Here is a 23,695-nt window from a genome sequence, read left to right on the forward strand (position 1 = left end):
AAAAAAAAAAAAAAAAAAAAAAAAAAAGGAAAGAAAAGAAAAAAATATTAAAAAATAAATAACATAAACCTTCATCAACTAAGTTACTGAAGTTTACATTGGTCTTTGCAACCTGGAAGCCTAAGGTAACTTGAATAGTTTCCAAAACATTTTTATTGTGAAAAGTTTAAGAAGCCATTTATAGAAAGTATTAGAATTAAATAAAACACATAATTATGGATATATTTTTCTGTACAAAAAGCTGATCTTTATAGGAATTTTAAATAAATAATCTAAAAATCAGTGTCATTGATTGAAAAATATGTATCTCTGAGATGATTTCAAGGCAACCAGCCTTCTATGTAGCCAAAAGACTAGGGGTCTGACATCTGTTACGAGCCTGGGTGGTGAGTCTCTGGCGAAGATTTCTCACTTTCTTGATGAGATTCTGTCCCGTAGTGTCCCATTCTGTTTTTCTTTCATTTAAAGAAACTTGAAAACAAAATTTAAAATGAACAGAAGTTAAATTTTCGGATGTTAATAATATAACATCTACTTTAAAGATAAATGTGTTGTAAAAATCAGTAATGAACTGAATATACTAAAAACCAACTTTCTTGAAGAAAAGCCAAACATTACCTGGTCCTACATGGTTCCTTTCTCAAGCCAAACATTGATTAGTTGAATTGAATGAATGCTATCAGAGAACTTACCTGTTTTGGGGTATTCAGTATTTAAAAAATTTAGGATACAAAGAATCTTAAATTAGTAACAAAGTTTGTCTAAGGGAGAATCTGAGTTCTTTGCAATAGTAAGCTTCCTTCCTTTCTATAATCCTTAAAGACAATGAGAAAAGGTATTCCAAGTCATAAAACTGTGAAATGTATACCATGACTACTTTTCTTTTTTTTTTTTTTTTTGGCCAGGGCCGGGTTTGAATCTGCCACCTCTGGTATATGGGGCCAGCGCCCTACTCCTCTGAGCCACAGGTGCCTCCCCATGATTACTTCTAATAATTAAGTAGAAATAAATAAATCAAATGCTTTTAGTAGGTAATACTGGGAGTCTGGAATCAAGATTAAAATACTACATTATATCCAAGAGTTAATAGTCATTTCATACTGATTTAGAGGGGCTGGTAAATCCTGGAATTTGAAAAAAGAAACAAAACCACCTTAAAAATACATTTCTCTGAAATATAAGTACAGCCTCAGTTGTTAATAACTACTTTTTCCCTAAAGTAATACAACTTTTATGCTTTTTGCTAGGCTGACAAATAATTTAAACTTAATAAATGTCTTCTACTCCATTTTGAAATTTAGAATTATCTAGTTAAAAATTTAAATTTAAAATTTAAATTCTGAGAATAGTTAAGACTCTTTTGGGGGTGGCGCCTGTGGCTCAAAGGAGTAGGGCACCAGTCCCATATGCCAGAGGTGGCAGGTTCAAACCCAGCCCAGGCCAAAAAAAAAAAAAAGACCCTTTTGTGCCTCATTTCATTCACAAATGCTTTTTTATTTAATTCATGTTCTAGCCCAGAATTTATAGATCCATATAAAAGTATGAATTAGTAAAATATTTTGTACAACATTAGAATCTCATGACCTGTTATTAGCTATATTTCTTATAAAGCCAAACTTTTGGGGACTTTGTACAGCAGTTTGTTCTTCTAAAAGAACTCAAAAGACCTCATTAAATTCTGCTTCAGTGATATAAAAGTTTTATTTAAAAGTTAGTTGAAAGAAATAACAGAGTTTCTATCTTCCCTTTTAAAAATAAGTAACATACTTTACTGGGAAAACTATCGGTTCCTTTCTAGCCTAATGCTGTGATTACATTTCTGTAAGATGTTTCCACCCTGTCCCTTACAAAAATAAACAAACCCCCCCAGGAATCAAGTTCAGGGATCCAAAGTCAACTCATCAGTGGGAAGTCATTGCCTTTGGCAGTTCTGGGGTGGGCTGGCCCCACACTCCACCCCAGTGGCCAGAGCACACACATGTTTTCAATGGTTGTAGGAGGGAGCCCAGTCCAGACAGTCAAGAAAATTCAATTATGTAATAGCTTTGAAAAATAACACTGTAATTTTCTTTTCACAAGGACGTCAAAATAGTTATGAACCTTATATTATCGATTTAGTTAGTTGTTTTGGGGCAGCAGTGCTGGTGCTAAAGAAATGGAGAAGCATCAACAACACTCAGCCCATTTCCTTTACTTGGAATTGGGTCTATATCCAGTTTTTCTCCCAGCTGGAAATATGAGAGAATCCTGAGTCTCTGTTTGGGATTTCCACTATCAATGTCCTGTGAAAATGATCTCCACGTGCTATAAATAGAATTTAAGTCTCAATTCTGCTTAACAATTACTAAATTTAAAAAGACAGAAGCACTCTCAACTCATGGACATTAGACAATAAGATAAAATGGCAGAAGAAATCTTTCTTATCAACTTACGCTGTGTTGAGGAATCCATTTCTGGAATGTCATTTAATTGCAAGGGTCTAGGAAAACACCTTGAGGCCACTTCACTTTGGAACCATGGCACTTCTGTTAGAAAAGCAAGGAGAAACAGAGGTGTTTGAGAGTGAGTAGAAAGCCTTTATTAATTCCAAATGGTCCCTAGTAAATTTAATTGGCACGGATGGCTAAAAACCCCTTTCTTTTCTATTCTGAGAATGCTGTAATCATTCAAGAGCAAGGGAAGTGCAGTTAGTGAGAATTAAGAGCTGAGCTGAACTTCTGGTAATGTACTCTGTAAACATCTTTAGCTAAAACAAAAAGCCAACACAAAAATAAAATATATAGGTGTTAGAATAGACATCCCAAACATTTATTAGAAGAGAGATTACGAAATGGGATTAGAAGCCTTGACTGAGAACTCCTGTGAGCTGATCACTCCTGGCTTTAGCCAGGCAACACCTACTCACAACATGTTTAGCCAATCAGAACCAGCGATGGGCAAGTTTTACCTGAAACCTTCTTAGAATAATAAGCAGAGCATGTTCTAGCACCTAGTGGTACCGCCCCCAACATCTTGTAGGTCTCATCATCGTATAACTCACACTCACCCTCAGCTGTATTTTTACTGTTCCTAACTCCTACAGCTTCACGCACCATATGACACCAGGTCTTTTTGTAAATTTTCCATCCTGATATCGTTTCTAACTGTCCCTTTCTACTCCCAGCAGTAGGGTCTAAGACTCCACGCATCATGCCTACACTGAGTCTCACTGATTCATTACATACGGTACCTTCCTTTTACCTGGTCTCAAGAGCTTCAGGCTGATACTATCGTTCAAAGTTTTAGCTCAGTCATTAAGGTAATTTGCCTGATTACCAAAAGACTAATTTGAATTGGTGTGGAGGAATGGAATATGAGAGTCATTTTTAGGTAACTGATGGGCCATCAAGTGGCAAAGGAAGTAAAGAGAATCTGCCAGAAATTACCAGAAAAAGAAAAGAAAAGGCAGATTCAACCACTTTATATAAGGCAGGAAAACTTTTAAATAAAATACAGTAGAAATGTTATAAGGTAACTGAGCTTGTCAGCCTACCTGGACTCTGGCACAGAGATAACCACTACTGTATGTTGACAAATGACCACACATCAGAGGCTGGTTCCTCAGACCCTTCCAGATCTGAGCTCTCTCACCTCCCAGTCTCTCATCTGTCCTCCAAAATCCATCCTGCCCACTCTGTTTAATTCAACTTCCTAAATGGCTGTGTTGTAAAATTATCTCTGTTCGAAAACTAATGATTCCTTCTTGCTTCCAGCAAAGTTTCAAATATTGGCTGTGAAACTTCAAAACAAAAATCTAGCTTCCTAGCCTTTACTATAGCAATCAGTCATGTGCTGTGAGAGGGAGGATCTTGGTGTGCTGTGAAAAATTTTAAAGATCATTAATTTAATTATTTTGAAAAAAGTTCAAAGCACAGTAAGTATATTCTTTTTTCTTTGGAGACTGAGTCTCACTATGTTACCCTTGGTAGAGTGCTGTTGAGTCGCAGCAACCTCAAACTCGCAGCAACCTCAAACTCACAGCAACCTCAAACTCTTGGGCTTAAGCCATTCTTGCCTCAGCCTCCTGAGTAGCTGGGACCACAGGTGCTGGCCACAATGCCTGGCTATTTTTTGGATGCAGTTGTCATTGTTGATTAGCAGGCCTGGGTCGGGCTCGAACCTGTCAGCTTCCATGTGTGTGGCCAGTGCCCTACTCACTGAGCTATGAACACCGAGCCCTTTTTTTCTTTTTTTGGGACAGAGTCTCACTATGTCACCCTGGATAGAGTGCTTTAGCTCTCAACAACCTCAAACTCTTGGGCTTAAGCCATCCTCCTGCCTCTGCCTCCTGAGTAGCTGGGACTATAGGTGCCTGCCATAACATCTGGCTACTTTTTCTATTTTTTTGTAGAGACAAGGTCTTGCTTTTGCTCAGGCTGGTCTCCAACTCCTGAGCTCAGGCAATTCACCAACTCGCCTCCCAGAGTGCTAGGGTTATAGGTGTGAGCCACTGCGCCTTTATGCTTTCTTTTTTTTTTTTTTAATTAAGTCATTCATACATTTATCATAGGTACATTTATGCCATTATGGGATTCAATGTGTTGATTATTTGTACAAGTTGGAATGCTTACATCCAACTAAACAATATAGCCTTCACCTCATTTACCCAATTACAGGAGTAAGACATTTATGCTCTACACCTGATAGATTCAACTTGTACTTGCAATATGCTCCATAGGTGTGATCCCCCTACCAACCCTCCCTCTATTGACCCACCCCCCTCCCTTCCCTTCTCCCTCCTTCATCCTAGGCTACAGTTGTGTTTCATTTTTCACATGCATGTGTGAGTGGTTGTAAATTGGTTTCACAATAGTGCTGAGTATATTGGATATTTTTTTTTCCATTCCTGAGATATTTTACTAAGGAGGATATTTCCAGGTCCATCCATATAACCATAAAAGAGGCAACGTATGCTTTCTTTTGATTAACATAATTTGTGTGTCATGGAAGTTTAACTATAGTCTCAAGTGTGCTGTGAGATGAAAAAAGGTTGAAAAACACTGCTCTAGATGCTAAACTGTTACTATTTTTATCTCTACAGAGTGAAATTACCATTAGGGAGGTCCTAAATATATATATTTAAACAAAAAAAAATTGTTTTTTACCAGCATGTCTTAAGAATACATAGGTATTTTAAAAAACAATCTGTAATTTACAAAAAACAATAAATGCTAATTGTAACAAATTTAGGAGTGAAGCAAAAAGTAAAAGCTCCTATAATTTCTGTACTTCAACTTCCTTTTTCTTCATTTAATGTACAGCAGGTCCTCAAAGAACGTTGTTTTGTTCAACATCATTTCATTATAACATCGATGAGAAAAAAAATCGATTTCCAGTCAGGGCTGTTGCCTGTGCACAGTTCTCTGCACGTGTGCAAGGGTTTTCTCTGGGTGCTCAGATTTCCTCCCACATCCCCAAGATGTACATGTGAAGTGCACTGGTGTGTCTCTGTGGGCCCAGTGTGAGTGCACCTTCGAAGGGATGGTGTCCTGCCTAGGGCTGGGCCCAGCCTTGGCCCTCAGCTGCTGGGGGAGACTCAGGCTACCCATGACCCTGAAGAGGAATAGGTACGTAAATAATTATCTCACTTGTTTTTATTAGTCTTTCGTAAATCTATGTACAGCAAGCTCACATTTATTTCCATGTTTAATATTAGAAGTTTGTTTTGGTCTCTAGAACTTTGCGGATGTGTTTGTGACCATGAAGCAGATGCTAGGAACTTTACTCTCGTTTACATCCATTAGCCTACGGTAGAACTGGTTTCATTAGATGCCACTTTGCTTAAAGTCATAGTTTCCTAAAAACCTACTGACGATGTTAAGTGAGGACTTACTGTATTTGAAGGCCCCCAGAGGTGATCATTATTTTAAACAATGTATTTATTTACTGAATTGGTATTACATGTACATGAAATTCAAAAGGAACAAAAGGGTGCAAATGATTAAACTCCATTCCTTCTCCTGACCTCTGGCACTGAGTTCCTTACCCAGGAGCAAGTCCTATACTAGCATCTTCCGTAGGTCACCCTGTTGGGTAGCCAGGCTAAGTAGCACCAGCAAGCAGGATGAGGCCCAGTTCCTCAGCCTGGCATTTAGGTCCCCAACTTCTGTCTTCTCCAGTGGTACCTCCAGCCACCCTAGGACATAGGTCTCTGATCCAGTTGGCCTAACTTACATTACCCCCACAGGCAATTTCTACCATTGTTTAATTACATTTAACAAGTTCCAGCATGAACAAGGAAGTTCATGGAGGCATTTGTGTGGTGGAGCCACAAAAATGAAGAGAGAAAATTTTGTGTGTATATGTGTTTGTTTCTGGGACAGCCTCTCAAAGAGGCCCATAAACTATAAATGGTTAGAAAATGATACACTGTTAGAACTACAACACAACTAAAGATCACCTAGTCTACAATCTTCTCATTTTACAAACAAGGAAACTAAAGACCAGTAACCATTTCTGAATAAATTCACACGAGTGAACGCAAGTGGTTAAATAAGCTAACCAGAGGTACACAGCTTAGTGATTTGGCCAAGATTATTCAAACTCTGTGCTTGTTTGCCATAAAGCTGGGTGAGGACCCAGTGTTCCTGCCACCTGGTTTGGTGTTTCTGCACCACACCACTGAATTCTCCCTGTCTGAAATGTCCCCATTTTTCTAAGCCCTTCCCTTATTTCAAAGCTTAGTCATTTTGAAACCCAGTCCTATGCCCCTTCTTAGCAACAGCATTTACTGATGACTTTTTAAAAGCAAGTTTCATTGAGATATAATTCCATTCACATACCACAAAATCTTTTTAAAGTGTACAATCATGTTTTTAGTATATCCACAGAGTAGTACAAATTTTCATCACTGATTTTGAGGATTTTCATCACTCTCAAAAAAGAAGCCTGTATCTGTTAGTAGTCACCTCTCTCCCCTTCCCAGGCAATCACTAATCTACTTTCTCTCCCAATAGATCTGCCATTTCTGGACATTTCATATGAGCAGAATCATATAACTTGTGGCCTTTTATGTCTGGCTTCTTTAATTCACAAGGTTTCCAAGGTTCATCTGTTTTGTAGCATGAATCCTAACTTCATTCATTTTTATAGCTGAGTAAGATTTCATCGTATGGACATATCACTTTCGTTTATTCCTCATTTGATAGATATTTGAGTTGTTCCTACTTTGTGGCTACTATGGATAATGATGCCACAAATGTTCACGTTTCTGTATGAATATGTTTTCTATTCTCTTGGGTCTACACCTACGAGTGGGATTGCTGGGTCTTAGTCACTCTATACAGAACTGGCAACCGTTTCCACAGTGGCCGTACCATTTCACATCCCCACCAGCACCGTTCTGATCTCTGTGATCCTCATCAGCACTTGTTATGGTCTGGCTCTTTGATTATAGCTGTCTTAGTTGGTGGGAAGTGGTATCTCACTGAGTTTAAATTATTTTCTCATGGAAGTTTTGATCTGCGTTTCCCTAATGACTGATGAAGCTGGACACTGTGTTCAGCTTCCCTGTGTCTGGCCACTTACATATCTCCTCTGGAGAAATGTCTATTCAAAATCCTCTGTCCACTTTACAACTTAGATTAATATGGTTTTATGTCCTCTTGGCTACAATTTAAATTTCTAGACCTGGGATTTTAGGGGCTTCCATGGGTTGGAAAGATTTGATACTAGTCAAAAATTTCAAATAAATTATCTGTCCCTGGCATATTCTCACCTGTGTCCCATTTCCCAGTGCCTCCCTTCTCGCCCCTGAGTGACAAACCAAAGCTGAGAACTTCCAACCAAAATGCCATTTTCATAATTGCACCTGATGATCCCCTAGTGTTAGGATTAAATATATGTGATTAAATTTATATACCCTGATTAAGGAAATGACTGACAGTTCATTCAGCCATAGAGTAGATGTTTGCCTTTTGAAAACTACAAGTTTATTAACCAAATTAACTGTCTCTCTCTCTCACTTTTTTTTTTAAAGAGACAAGGTCTCACTCTGTTACCCAGGCTGAAGTGCAGTAGTGGTGCATAGTTATTACAGCCCTGAACTCCTGGGCTTCAAGCAATCCTCTTGCCTCAGCTTCCCAAGTAGTTGGGCCTACAGGTGTGCACCACCATGCCTGGCTAATTATTTTATTTTAGGTGGAGATGGGGTCTTACTATGTTACCTAGGCTGGTCTCAAACTCCTGGCTTCAAGAAATCCTCTTGCCGGCTCGGCACCCATAGCACAGGGGTTATAGCACCAGCCACATACACCAAGGCTGGCAGGTTCAAACCCGGCCCAGGCCAGCTAAAACAACAATGACGACTAAAACAAAAAATAGCCAGGTGTTGTGGCAGGTACCTATAGTCCCAGCTACTTGGGAAGCTGAGGCAAGAAAATCGCTTAAGCCCTGGAGTTTGAGGTTGCTGTGAGCTGTGACACCATAGCACTCTACCAAGGGCAACATAGTAAGACTCTGTCTCAAAAAAAAGAAAAAGAAATCTTCTTGCCATCCTCTTTCCTCAGATTACCCAAAGGCTGAGATTATAGGCACAAGCCACCATGCTTGCCTAAATATCTCTAAACGAAATTCAGGAGGGCTTTAAAAATGTTAGCTGGAGGGAAGCCGTCATGGAGGCAGAGGGGCCAGCATGTAGGAAGATTACCGATGAGGTAAGATTTTTGCTGTTTCTTACCTTTTTCTATTTCTAAATAGGTTTGCTAAAGATTTTTTTTTTCCTTTTCTAAAACACAGGTTAAGTGTGAGAGGGTTTGGGAGAAGTGATGGCTAGCATCTTTTGTAAGCTGTTCTTAAGTATTTAATTTGTGCTGAGTCACATTCCACTCCCTGTTTCTCCCAAGACTCTTGATGCTATTTGAGACTGCTGAATCTCAAGCAAGAGAAATAATGAGGGATTTCAAAAGTAGGCTTAATTAAATGATTTAACCAATATTTGTACTTTTCATATTTGTAAAATAATGTACATAGCTGCATCATTCATAAAAGCCAAAAATTAGAAACAACCCAAACTTCCATCAAGTAATGAATGGATTAAAAAAACAGACTATCCATGCAGTGGAATACTATTTAAAACACTATTCAGTAATAAAATGTACTTATATGTACTACATGGCCAAACCTCAAAATATTATGCCAAGTGAAAGAAATCAGAAAAAAAAAACAACAAAAGACTGTATGATTACATTTACATAAAATTTCCTGAACAGGCAAATCTAGAGACAGAAAGTAGATTAGTGGTTTCCAGGGATTAGGCAGAAGAGTAAGGGGAAAGGTGGGGGGCAGCTAATGGGTATGAAGTTTATTTTAAGGTGCCAAAAATGTTCTAAAATTGCTTGTGGTGATGCACAACACTGTGAATAAACTTTTCAATATATGGTAACACAATACATTGATTGCACACTTTTAATAAGTGAATTAGACGGCATGAGAATTACACACCAATAAAGCTATTATTTTAAAAGCAATGCATGTATATTCTAAAAGACTAAAACAGGCCAGGTGCGGTGACTCACGCCTGCAATCCCAGCACTCTCAGCAGCCAAGATGGATGAACTGCCTGAGCTCCTGATTTCAAGAACACATAACTCCCAGCTACTTGGGAGGCTGAAGCAAGAGAATCACTTGAGCCCAAAATTATGAGGTTGCTGTGAGCTATGACACCATGGCACTATACCGAGAGTGACAAAGTGAAACTCTGTCTCAAAACAAACAAGCAAACAAATACAAAAAATGAAGACTAAAATAATACAAAACAGTAAAAGCTTCCTGGGTCTCTACTCTGATTTAGAATTTTTTTTTGCATTTCTTTTTTTTTTAACTAAATGATAGTTGTGTACATTAATGCAACGATGGGGTACAGTGTGTTTTCATATACAATTTGAAATATTTTCATCAAACTGGTTAACATAACCTTTATGTCATTTTCTTAGGTATTGTGTTAAGACGTTTATATTCTACTCTTAGAAAGATTTGCTTGTACCCTTGTAAGATAAACCATAGAAGTGATCCCTCCAATCACCCTCCCTCCAACCATCCCCCCTCCTCTCTCCCTCCTCCTCCCCATATTCTTAGGCTATAATTAGGTTATGGCTTTCATATGAAAGCTATAAATTAGTTTCATAATAGGGCTGTGTACATTGGATACTTTTTCTTCCATTCTTGTGATACTTTGCTAAGAAGAACATTTTCTAGTTCCATCCATCTGATTTAGAATTTTAAATTATTATTTCTCCTTTTCAGTTGATGCCATTATAAACCCTGTACTAAAACCTATGTTTGATCAGATCCTATAAGAAGTTCCCAGGTGGTACTTTAATATACTATGTTGTTCAGAACACTAGCTACCGTGTTTCCCTGAAAATAAGACACTGTCTTATATTTATTTTTTCTTAAGAAGATACACTAGGGCTTATTTTCAGGGAATGTCTTCCTCTCTGCACTGAAATGCATGACATGGCTATGCAGATACGCTGCATAGGCACGTCCATCACTAGGTCTTATTATCAAAGTAGGGCTTATATTTAACAAATGCATAGAAATCCTGCTAGGGCTTATTTTGGGGGTAGGTCTTATTTTCGGGGAAACACGGTATCAGTAAAGCATGAATTTTTACTAAAATAAACCAAAACTCACACTTTGGGAACAAATCACATTCTAGAAAAGTAAGGAGATGCAGAACTTTATACGACGGTCCAGGCTTTTTTCTTGAATTCTGTTGTTTTCCCCCCTACCCTGGAACTCCTGGGCTTAGCTTCCTAAGTACCTGGAGGCTAAGCCACCAGATTTGGGCCACCATGGCCAGCTGGAGCTCTGTTTTTTTTAACAGTTCCCCCTCTTCAGTTTACCCTTTCCCACCAAAAAAAAAAAAAAAAAAGATAACGTTTTAGCTGAGCAATAATGGGAATAAAAGTGCTGAAATACACCTCAAGGATTTATTCGTAATAGATCACATTAAAAGACTGAATGTGCAACACCAGGAAGTGAAAGGTGCCCACGGACACTCACCTTCATTACGCAGACTGTCAGCATGTTCGACAGCAGCATTTATTTCCTGATTTAAAAACCACTTTCTAGATGCATCTGAAAGAGCAGAAGTTTTCTTTTCTGATCTCAAATATAACTTCTTCTCTTCAGCTTCCTTCCACTAAATAGAAATAAGTAGAAAAAAAAATCACATAAAAATTGTGGTAATGTACATTCTTACAGTGGAATGAGCCTCTTCTGTTTTCTCTGTTCCCCTTTCCTTGTACTCCCATGGCACACAGGATCAATCTGAGATTATGGTAACTGGGGTGCCTGTGCTGGCCCAAGGGTCCTGAAGAACCCTGAAGGCAGAGGCACGTATTGTTAGCGCCTCCGAATGCCATGAAGCACACATCTGAAATCATAATTCACTTCAATAAGTTTCAAATCTAGAGTCAGCTAGTTTTGTCTTAATGGCAATATGTATTTAATGTGAATGCTACAATTTAATAATAAAGTCTACAAAATTCAGAGAATGAATTCTTCGTCCTGCTCTGGTTCACATGACAAGGAAGTATTAGCCCTTATTTTCTCCTCTATAAAATAAGAAAATAATAATCTTAAAATTAGCTCAAAGGGTAATAAAAATAATACATTAAAAATACTATATAACTCCTAAAGTTTGCCAATGTTCTAGAAATGCTACAGTTTTTACATGAAAACACATGTATAATAATGATAATAATAATTATTTTTTTGAGACAGACTTTCACTTTGTTGCCCTAGGTAGAGTGCTGTGGTGTCATAGCTCATAGCAACAAACTCTTGGGCTCAAGCAATTTTCTTGTGTCAGCCTTCCAAGTAGCTGAGACTACAGGTATCTGCTACAACGCCCACCAAGCTTTTTTAGAGATAAGGTCTGACTCTTGCTTAGGCTGGTCTTGAACTCCTGAGCTCAAGCAATCCACCTGCCTCGGCCTCTCAGAGTGCTAGGATAACAGGAATTTTTATGTTATTGACATACTAATGCATTAAGTAACAAAAACTTTAAAGAATCACAAAATAGGAAGGCCAGGAAGGACAACAGAGATCCAGCCCTCTTGTATGTTGATGAGGAGGCTGAGTCTAATGACTTCCCAAGGCCATTCAGTAGGCAAGTTAGTTGTAGAACCCAGCACATCAGACACAAAGACAGATTAATGCATAACAGCAAAAGCCCTTCCAGTCATTCTGTCTACTCTGAAAAGTACCATTTTACCCAAAGTACAGTGGCACCTAATTTGAGAGAGTCTAGCTTTACTCTCAGCAATCCTTTTCTTGAAAAGGTGGGCTTCCACCACAATTTCCCTGACAACAGCCTTGCTGTTCTGGGAATCACCCTGACCCTCCCTAAGCTGGTCTTTCTTGTCCTTAAATGGAAAACTTATAAGACATGGACCTAGGCCACTGGGAGAGGGTGGGAGGAAGGTGAATCTGGAATACTGACTTGAAAGAAATATATTGTAAGGAGCTCCCTTTCCAAACAGACACTGTGATACAGCATCAGAAAGCAAGAACTAAAGCCAGATGTCTAGATCTTGATCCCTCCCCAGCTCTTCAGTATCCTTAGGAAAGTCAATGGTGTCTGCAACAATAACCACAGCGTGTTAGGTCCCAGAGTTTTTGGATCAACCAAAACATACACATGTGTGACATACTCTTAGTTAACTCCTAAAAATCCATTCTCTGATTCTTCCTAGGGAATAGAATCTTAATTTTATTTGGGATGATAATGCTCCTAGCTAAAAAGACGATGTTCCCCAGCATCCTTTGTAGCCAAATGCAGCCAGAAATACATATGGGACTTTTGGACAGGAGTTAGAAAGTAGCTGACTCAGGCGGGAGGTAGGACACTTTGTACTGTGCCCCAGCTTCTTCCTGCTGCCTGGATGTATGTGATGGCTGCAACTCCAGCAGTCATCTTGGATGGTACGTTGTCCTTGAGAATGAATGCCAGACACCAAGAAGTAGTGCAGAAAGGTTGAAGAAGCCGCTTCCCTGAGAGCTTTGGAGCCACAATACTACCCCTGGGCTGCTTCCCTCAGACTGGATTTCTATCCTGTTTATAGTCACTGTTATGTGAGTTTTGTTACTGGCAGCCACACACAGTTTCTACCTATTCAAAACCTTCTACATTGTAAGTGTAAAGAATTAGATCAAGTATTACTATTACTCAGTCAGCCAGAGCACATCCAGGAAGCTGAGACGCTGAGGCATACTAATGTAATGAGAAGCAGGCCTCATCATTTTAGAGAGCATCAACACTAGATGACCTCTCTGAAAAACACCTATCAAAATTAGATTATCATCTCCAACAAAAATTATTTGATGACGCTTTTGTCATCTATCCACTATTTCGAAATTTCAATGCTTAATACAATACTAAAAAGCTGCTAACCCTATTCCTACCTTCCTGGCCTCCTCTTCCATCATGGCATTTAATACTCCTATTTCTTTCCTTCTTTTCTCCCGAAGGAGTCCAGCTACTTCCTTGTAACATCTGTCTCGCTGCAGATCATCACGCTTTTGTTGATGTAAAGCTTGAATTTTCCAGTCAGTATTTAGGCATGCTTGTTCAGCTTTTGCCAAATTTTCTTCAATTACCTAAGAAAAAGTTGTAAACATCAGAAACAAGGTCAGGCATATAAAATGATAGCACATCCATTCTGGGTGTCCAAGTGGTTTAGAATCCTGGCTGCATATGAGAGTCACCTGTGAGTGTTTAAAATAAAGCACAATCTAGGCCCCATCACAAATTAATGTTAAATCTATCTCTGGGTCAGCTGGATACCAATATGCTTAAAAAACTCTCCAGGTGATTCTACCACATAACCAAGGATGAGAACTTCCAGGCTAGGAGGTGGGCAGGACTGAACAATTTCCATGTTTTCAATACTGTGAGAAGGAAGCAGAAGAGCCCATTTTAACAGACTGGACAAAAGCCTATAAAAAAAAATAAGGTGGAATATTTTGGGAGAATAAGCTAAGACATTGCTGTGGAACAGAAAAAGGTTTCTATCGTTTCTACCTGACACTATTCCTGGTCTTTGAACTAGGTCCAGACCGAGACACATACCCATTTAACGTTTTATTAAGAGATAATAAAGTTCTTTTTTGCAAGGCCCAATTTCTATTTCAATATACTTAAGCATTTCTCTAGAGTACTCTGTAAGAAACTCTCTAAAATAAGTCTGGGAAATTTTCTTAAAGTTTCACGATGTACAACATCCTCAAATTTGACATGAAAAATACCTAACTTTAAGATAGCATTTCCAATACTTCTTTGAGCCCCCCCCGACCCATTTCACTGAATAATAGTTATTAATAGTCCACAGAATCCCGTGGAAGTGCTGGTTTACATACAAACCAGGGACCTGAGGCTTTGCAATCTAACCCACTTAGGGACTGTTTCACAGGCAGGACACAGTAAGATAATGAAATCATTCAAGTTATTATTCTTTTGTATTTTCTTATAAGTCTTAAAATTATCGAAGGGCAGGAAAAATACATGTACATGACTGTCAACGGAGTAAGCACACTGTAAATAAAAGGAAATAATGTGAGACTGTAGGAGCTGTGACAACTGAAGCAAATGCATTAACTCCACCTCACAGTTTAGTTTCAAATTTGGTCTCTTAAAAGGGTAACAGCCACCCGCCTGTGTGTATACACTAAATCTACCATATTTTTACCTTCTGAGTTTGTTGGCTCTGAGCCTGATCTGCTTCTATCAGCTTATGAAACATGTGTTGTTCAAGGTCCACTTTCTGTCTGTAGACATCTGCCTCTTCTCGTATCTGTTTTGCAACAGCTTCTTGATTTCTGGTAAGATCCTGTTAAAAAAATAATTTGTAAAAAAGAAAATCACTGTTTTCTATAATAAGGTCACAATACAAAACTGACTTTTCTCTTTTCAGAATAGTCATATGCACACAAAAATGGCAATCATCTAATTTTTAAAGTATAAAGCAAGAGTGGTGACATCAGTGAAAATGACAAAGTAAGGACTTCTGAAAATTCTTTCTTGCATAAAAGCACTGAAAACACTGACAAAAATTGTTAAAAATCAAATCAACATTTTCAGAATTGCAGAAATTAACTGAAGGCTTGGAGCAATCTGGGGGAGCATTTACTCATAAAAATGGCTTAATCTTGGTAAGAAGAACAAGCTCTGTAACATTATCTGCATGATTCCTCTTCTCACCCCACTCCCAAGCTCTGCATCAGCCTTGAAAGCCAGCAGCCTGGCAGCAATGGCGGGGGCAAAATAAGGTTGGACCAAGTTCCTTCAAACCACCATTCGCAGAGGACTGTTATTATTTAATCTATCTGATGGTTTCCTGGAAGACCCCATTCCAAGGCTATCTTATTTAACCTCATGCAGAATTCACTTAGCAGTAATATCTTTTCCCCTGGTGATATTGTTGTAAACTAGTGGTTATCAATCTTCCTTATGCCGCGACCCTTTAATACAGTTCCTCATGTTGTGGTGACTCCCAACCATAAAATTATTTTTGTTGCTACTTCATAACTATAATTTTGCTACTGTTATGAACTGTAATGTAAATATCTGATATGCAGGATGTATTTTTACTGTTACAAAGGAGTCGCGACCCACAGGTTGAGAACCTTGAGAACTGCTGCTATAAACAAATAGAGGTGCTAGGCAGTGGCTCACTCTGTAATCCCAGCACTTTAGGAGGCTTAGGTGGGAGGATCGCTTGAGGCTAGGAGTTTGAGACCAGCTTGAGCAACATAGCAAGACCTTATCTTTAAAAAAGTAAAAATTAAAAAAATTAGCCCAGTAGACCTGGCTCACAAAATAGTAACAGTTAATTAATTACAAAAAGAAAATAATCAGAGGAAATTGTTGAATATCTTGGCTGCCTTACGCAGTGAATCTCCATTGTAGCAAACAATAAATAGGCTAGCCAGGCATGGTGCCTCATGCCTGTAATCCCAGCATTCTGGGAGGCCGAGGTGGGTGGACTGCCTGAGCTCACAGGTTCAAGACCAGCCTGAGCCAGAGGGAGACCCCGTCTCTAAAAATAGCTGAGTGTTGTGGTAGGCACCTGTAGTCCTAGCTACTTGGGAGGCTGAGGCAAGAGAATTGCTTGAACCCAAGAGTTTGAGGTTGCTGTGAGCTATGATGCCAAGGCACTCTACTGGGGGCAACAAAGTAAGACTCTGTCTTAAAAAAAAAAACAAAACCCCACAATAAACAGGCTAAGCAAAAAGCTTAATGGAGAAAGCTGGAGAATTTGATGTCCTCAAGAGGACATCAAAGAGGAGCTTTAAAAAGGAGCTTTTTTAAACTCCTTTTTAAAAAGTTCTGACAGATTTCTGTGATTCTAGAAGGCCATGTACATGTGTAAGGCTGTGCACATGCCAAGGGCTCTGTGCCGAGACCAGAGAAGAATCTCCTCAGACCTCTGGTTAAGTTTGAGGTTTTGCACAAGTGGGAAGTGAAATCTAAGACGAACTGCAAACTGCCTAGCTAGGGGTTAAAGGCATGTCCCAACATGCACACAGAGGCTCTCAGCAGACTAGCAGCTTAGTACTTCAAAGTATCTAATAAGAAAATCTCTGTCTAATTGTTAGCTGACCCCTAAGCTAACTGAGTAGAGACTTCTGTGGCCATACACAACAAAGAACAGAGTTTATGGAATTAATTCAGAAAAGGCAAAAACAAAGAAACAACAAGGAGAAACCCTGGAGAGGAGGGACAATCTGATTTCCAGAATTGCCACATTTTGTTACAGGTGGTCCCTAATTTATGATGGCTTAATGATGAGTTTATTAAGGTATTTTAATTTATGATGGGTTTAGGGACATCATAAGTCAAGAAGCAACTGTATGTAAAATGTCTAGTTCTCAACAACAACAAAAAAATCACATGATTATTTTTATTTTTTTATTTTTTTAGACAGAGTCTCACTATGTCACCCTCGGTAGAGGGCGGTGGGGTCACAGCTCACAGTACCCTCCAACTCTTGGGCTTAAGCGATTCTCTTGACTCAGCCTCCCAAGTAGCTGGGACCACAGGCGCCCACCACAATGCTGAGTTTGTTTTTGTTGTTGCAGTTGTCATTGCTGTTTTAGCTGGCCGGGGCTGGGTTCGAACCCGCCACCCTTGGTATATGGGGCAGGTGCCCTACCCACTGAGCCACAGATGCTGCCCCAACATGACTATTTTTTAAAAAACAGGAAAGTATGACCCATACATACTTTGAACATTAACCACACTAACACCAAAGAAAATAATAAAGTGGCCAAAAACATATGAAAAGATGCTTACAAAACACTAGTCATTAGGGAAATGCAAATCAAAGCCATAATTAGATACCATTTCACACCCACTACTATGGCTGTGGCCAGAAGAACAGATAATAACAAGTGTCCATGAGAATGTAGAGAAATTGGAACTCACTTGTCCTAGGTATATATCCAAGAGACTTGAAAACATGTCCTCCCAAAAAGTTGTACATGAATGTTCATAACAGAATTATTCATCATAGTAAAAAGGTAGAGACAATCCAAATAGCCTCCAAGTGAGGAATGGATAAATGAAATGTGGTCTATTCATACAATGGACTATTCTAAGGAATGAATACAACATGGATGCACCTTGAAAACATATGCTGAGTGAAAGAAGCCAACCTCAAAAGACACACATTGTAGGATTCCACTGACATGAGATGTCCGGGATAGGCAAATCCACAGAGGCAGAAAGTAGTGGTCAGCAGGGATGGGGAACGGGTCAATATTAATGGATATGTTAGCTGGGAGAAGAGCCTTCCTGAAGATGTAAGTTAAAAAAGGAAAATATAGACTCCAAGTACCAAGTACTCTCACAACACTATTAATGATATTGGCAGTTATTTCTTAATCGAGGGATTTTTCTACTGTTCTGATTATCTAAAGATAGTATAATTAGCTTTATAATTGGCTAAAAGTAAAAATATTTTTCAATCATAAGCAGAAAAGATATGTATGTGGAGATGTCCATTGTTAAAAAATTATAAACCATAGGGGCCAGGCATGGTGCTAACAACTATAATCCTAGTACTCTAGGAGGCTGAGGCAGGTGGACTGCCTGAGCTCACAGGTTCAAGACCAACCTGAGCAAGAGCAAGACCCTATCTCTAAAAATAGCCCAGTGCTGTAGCAGGCTCCTGTAGTCCCAGTTACTCAGGAGGCTGAGACAAGAGAATCGCTTGAGACCAAGAGTTTAAGGTTGCTATGCGCTATGTGTGATGCCACAGCACTCTCCCGAGGGTGACAAAGTTAGTGTCTCAAAAAAAAAAAAAAATATATATATATATATACACACATATATACACACACACACTTAAAAATCCAACAGCAGAAAAAAGTTTAAATAAGTTATGGTTCATCAATAGCCACTACAAATAACAACTATGAAAACATGTAGCCTTTTGGAAAAATAATTTTACTAACTAAAAAAGAAAACCAGGACATGGCATTTTAGCTAATTCATAAAGAAGTAAAACATATGTGTAGAGATTAAGGACCAGGAGGAAACAATGGAAGTGACTCTAAAACCAGTGAAAAGCCTTGAAGATTGAGGTGTTAGTGTGAAGAAGCACACCGGGTAAAGGAAGTTGTCAATTACTTTTTAAAAATGAGGGAGCTTTTCAGGTCAAGGGAGAAAGAGGGAACTTGAAATCTATATAGCATGTACCAGAAATCAGACATTATACAATGAAGGGTTAACACAGTAAGCCTGAGTTATTCAAACCATGCACATCCCAAAGAAAAGACTGGCTCTAGGCCAGCTCCTAGGGCAGTGGTTCTCAACCTTCCTAATGCCACGATTTAATGCCTTCTTTAATACAGTTGCAACCCAGAGGTTGAGAACCGCTGTCCTTGGGGATAATCTCTGAGCCCTTAGAATATCCTGCCTGGTAAGAGTGTCTTTGTGTACCCAGGGACTTTGGCCATGCCAGGTAGTTTATGCGAACAATGTGACTTGGTAGGAAAACTCTGGACACCAAGGCTTGAGTGTGTTTGCCTGGTAGGCAATATTTATACATATTGTCAAAGGTCTTTGCAGAGAAAATTAAGTATTCTCTGTATAACTCCACTGGGCGAGGATAGCTGGAAGCTTCTGCTTGGTCTCTCCTGGAGAGGCACTACATTATGCGCCTTTTTTATTTTGCAGTTTTTAGCTGGGGCCAGGTTTGAACCAGTCACCTCCAGTGCCGCCCACATTATGTGCCTTTTACCTTAGCTGAGTCTCACTCTGTTGTCCAGGTTAGAGTACCCTGGTATCAGCCTAGCTCACAGCAAGTCCAAACTCCTGGGTTCAAGTGATCCTCCTGCCTGAGCTTCCTGAGTAGTTGGGAATACAGGTGTGTACCATAATACCCAGCTATTTTTTCTCTTTTTAGTAGATACAGGGTTTCACTATTGCTCAGGCTGGTTTTGAACTCTTGAGCTGGAGTCCTCACACCTCAGTCTTCCAGAGTGCTAGAATTAAAGGCCTGAGCCACCACACTTGGCCAGCCATCACTGATTTTAATCTATATACTTTTAGCAGGGTAATAACATTTAATCATGAATATAAGAGTTTTTCGTATCCTACAGAATCCATGAACCTAAGGGTGGTCTTGAGGACCACTACACAGACATATACATGCTCGTTCAATTAATCCGCACCACAAATCTTTGTGAGGGTAATATTATGCCAAGGAGAAGGTTCATTCATATGAAAGAGACAGACAGAAAACAGACACAGTAAAATAAGGTCCTAGAAGATGATGAAGGGAAGGGATCTGGGTGCTATGTGCTTTGTCTTATTTGATGTGGACAACAAGCAATCATATGTTTACCCGTTATAATTTGCAGTTATCACCAATTTCAAACTCAAAGTCTGACTTTAAGAGGGCTAAAGGAAGTGAATGAAAACTTATGGCTTCAACACTAAATAAATGAGTAACAAAATATTTTCCCCCAATAATACAAATTTATAACAAAACTCCTTTTTCTGTTTACTTATTTGTTTCTTTGGTTTGTGCTTAGCTTTATTCTTTCATTAAAAAACTAATTTTATTCCAATTAGATATGAAATGCTGAGCTCGAATGTCCTATTTTCTAGGACATAATGTCTTCAGAAATACACACATTTCTTCAACTTAATGTAAGGAAAAAAAATGTAAGAAAAAAAAGTTGGGCAGGTAAAATGTTAATCGCTAAAGCTAATCGAAAAAAGGTAGTAGTAGCACATTATATCTAACTGATCAGATAAAGTTTTCTGGATTTCATAAGTTAAAAAGATGCCCACACAAAATCTGGGGCTTATATCTTCATCTTACCATGAAGAAACAACATATATTTGCTAATTAAGGGACATTCAAGATATCTATGTAGATAGACTAAGCTACTAACAGAAACATGAATTAAAAAATTGCAACAAACTGTACATTCAGACATTTTGGCTACCTTATAATCCTGGATGACATTATATTCTGTTTAAGAAGAGAACAAAAAAAACATTAAAAATCCATGAATAAATACAGTCTAAAATGGTTTATACAAACACTGCTTTTCTTATAATGGAAATAACTGATTTGTACCTTTTCATAAAGTCTCTTTTGTGATTCAAGCTCCAGATGTCTCACTTCCAGGTCTTTGGCTGTGGTAGCAATTTCTTGATCTCTCATATATATCTATGGCCGAAAAACAAACTTTGAATACCAAAATGAATTTACAAAATAATAAAGATTTAGTAATTTTGTAATCCAAGCGATCACTAACAGCATTTAAAATAATAGGAATTGGGGCCAGGTATGGTGGCTCACGCCTGTAGTCCTAGCATTTGAGGAGGCTGAGATCACGTGGCTGAAAGGACTTTTAAGATTCTTGGACCAAAAAATGCCTTCTCCTATCTCAAAGGGGTTGGAAATAGACATAGGAATTCTGAGCCTATATTACTTGTGGTGAAGAACATACACTTTTATAGAATAATGAAATCTCAAATCTCATTCACTAGATGAGATAATTAAAAGGAATATCAGATTTTGAAAACCAATCTAAAATTAATTAGCTTTAAACAAAACAAGAAGTTTTATGCTGTAAAAAGAGATAAGATTTCTGGCTCTGGGACTGTAGCTCTGTGGTTAGGGTGCCGGCCAAGTACACTTACACTGGGGCTGGCGGCTTCAAACTGGGCCCGGGCCTGCCAAACAATGACAACAACAACAACAACAACAACAAAATAGCTGGGCGTTGTGGCGGGTGCCTGTAGTTCCAGCTACTTGGGAGGCTAAGGCAAGAGAATTGCCTAAGCCCAAGAGTTTGAGATTGCTGTGAGCTGTGATGCTACAGCACTCTGCTAAGGGTGACATAGTGAGACTCTGTCTCAAAAAACAAACAAACAAAAAAAACTGGTCACAAAAACAGAATACATGAGAAGAATAACCTTATTTTTTGTATAAAGGAAAATATGAATATAACCATTCCCCTATCTATGGAAACATACCTGAAAAGCTGTGTAATTAACCATTTTTTTAACAGATTTTTTTGAGACAGAGTCTCACTTTGTCACCCTTGGCACAGTGCCGTGGCATCATAGCTCACAACAACCTCAAATTCTTGGGCTGAAGCGATTCTCTAGCCTCAGCCTCCCTAGTAGCTGGGATTATTTTTGTTTAGCAGGCCCAGGCTGGGTACAAAACTACCCATCCCAGAGCATGTGGCTGGCACCCTAACGGATGAGCTACGGGTGCCCAGCCTTTTAAACAGTTTTTATCTGGGGAGAAAATGAAAAAAAATGGAAAAAGTCCATTTTTAACTACATATTTCTTACTGGCAATTATTTTATACTGGCCATGGATAAATTTTTGTATTAAAAAAGAATATGTCCCTTAATTGAAAATTAACTTAATACCAGTTAACTCACAGTGGTATTTCTATTTGTAGAGAAATAATAACCAAGGACCCTAGTTAATTTGACTAATTTTCCTGGTATTTCTTAAATATTTAACCATTAATGAAATACAAAAGAAAGTAAGAATACATAAAATTAAAGGAGCTACTTAGTATTCATTGTGGACTCTAGGAATATTATTTAGTTTGAAGATGTTCGTTACATTTAAGTAAGAATAAATGCAGATAAGATAAGAACAATTAACCTTTCTCCCAATTTCATCATCCAGTCTTCTTAGTTCCATTTCCCGTTGATCTTGCTGAAGTTTCAGAAGACGCTTTCTTGCAGAATCTTGTAAGTTTATTTCCTTTATTTTCAACTCTCTTTTCACAGCAGCTAGTCTTAAATACAAAAAACATTAAGTGGAACAAATAAAGCATATCCCAATACAGTTAAATTTTTTTTAATTGCTGCCTGCTACCTATTGTGACACATTTTCCCGATTTAACCAGTGCCACTGTAATACGATTATGTTTATAATATTAATGAAACATACCCAATTATACAAGAAGTCTGCAGTCATGAAGACGACAAGTGGTCCACATGCAATTGGCTATCATTTTACACTTAGACTTCTAACAGGCTTATCACTCAGTTTATTTCAATAAAATTGGTATCCTCTAATTGAAAGAATGTCAAAAAATGCTCTAGTGTTACCAAAGATGATGTCTGCTTACCTTTTGAGAGTTTAGTAGAAGGGAAATGTCTTAGCTCAATAATTCCTTTTAACCCAGAGTAGAAATCAGTTTTATAAAGTTCCACTCAAGAGTAAGAATCAATAAATACCTATGGAAATGACTTTCCCAATAATTAGGCTTAGCCTTAAGCACTGAGATAAGCATCATCCTGTCACTTTGCTTATCTTAAACATTTTACCTTATTAACATACTTTCATTTGTCTATTTATTAAAAACACTTTTTTAACAGATGGGGGACAGGGGGAGATGTCTCACTATGTTGCCCAGGCTGGCCTTGAACTTCTGGGCTCCAGTGATTCTTCCAAGTAGCTGGAACTATAGGTGTGTGTGATTGTACCTAGCTAATATACTTTTGAATATGCATTTAACTCTTCTTCCCTGTCCTCGAAAATACTGAATGCATAATGAGATAATCATTTTATAATTATTAGGTCACATAGGTATCTTTAAAACTAATTTAAAAAATTATATTCCACTAAAAGTGACTTACCCAGCACTTAAAGAGCATTTCTATTTTTTTGCAGTTTTTGGCCGAGGCTGAGTTTGAACCTGACACCTCTGGCATATGGGGCCGGCACCCTACTCCTTTAAGCCACAGGTGTCACCATTAAAGAGCATTTCTGACCACTATAGAACAATGATTCTAAATAATGCCCTTCAAGGTCATTAGATTTTGTGTTACTTGTGAATAACAAGTGCAAAGTTATACCACATTCAGTACAGCTGTAGAATTACATTTTACTATATACCAATTTTTTGACAAGAGGTATATAAAGATTATTTTTATTAAGTTAAATATTTGCTTAATGTAAATACCACAACTGGGTAATCCTATATATAGTGCTGTTCCTAAAATGAAAAAATGAAAAGAGGCTCAGCGCCTGCGGCTCAAGCAGCTAAGGCACCAGCCACGTACACCTAAGGTGGCGGGTTTGAATCCCCAGCCCGGGCCCACCAAACAACAACGATGGCTGCAACCAAAAAATGGCCAGGCGTTGTGGCG

General features: G+C 38.5%; 1 protein-coding gene across 1 annotated transcript in view; it reads right to left on the reverse strand.

Moving 5' to 3' along the window:
* Nucleotides 1–190: 190 nt before the first annotated feature.
* Nucleotides 191–23,695, reverse strand: part of TBC1D31 (TBC1 domain family member 31) — a 96,757-nt gene continuing 73,252 nt past the window's right edge. Inside the window, exons 16-22 of the mRNA XM_023518133.1 lie at nucleotides 22,200–22,335; nucleotides 20,643–20,735; nucleotides 14,736–14,876; nucleotides 13,453–13,647; nucleotides 11,047–11,185; nucleotides 2,433–2,525; nucleotides 191–471 (exon numbers count right to left, since the gene is read on the reverse strand). Coding sequence (XP_023373901.1) covers nucleotides 338–471; nucleotides 2,433–2,525; nucleotides 11,047–11,185; nucleotides 13,453–13,647; nucleotides 14,736–14,876; nucleotides 20,643–20,735; nucleotides 22,200–22,335 — 931 coding nt within the window. The 3' untranslated portion in view covers nucleotides 191–337. The remainder of the gene's footprint in view (nucleotides 472–2,432; nucleotides 2,526–11,046; nucleotides 11,186–13,452; nucleotides 13,648–14,735; nucleotides 14,877–20,642; nucleotides 20,736–22,199; nucleotides 22,336–23,695) is intronic.

This window comes from Otolemur garnettii, unplaced genomic scaffold (genome assembly GCF_000181295.1).
Source record: "Otolemur garnettii isolate 467f Iridium unplaced genomic scaffold, OtoGar3 scaffold00004, whole genome shotgun sequence".
Classification (NCBI taxonomy): Eukaryota; Metazoa; Chordata; class Mammalia; order Primates; family Galagidae; genus Otolemur; species Otolemur garnettii.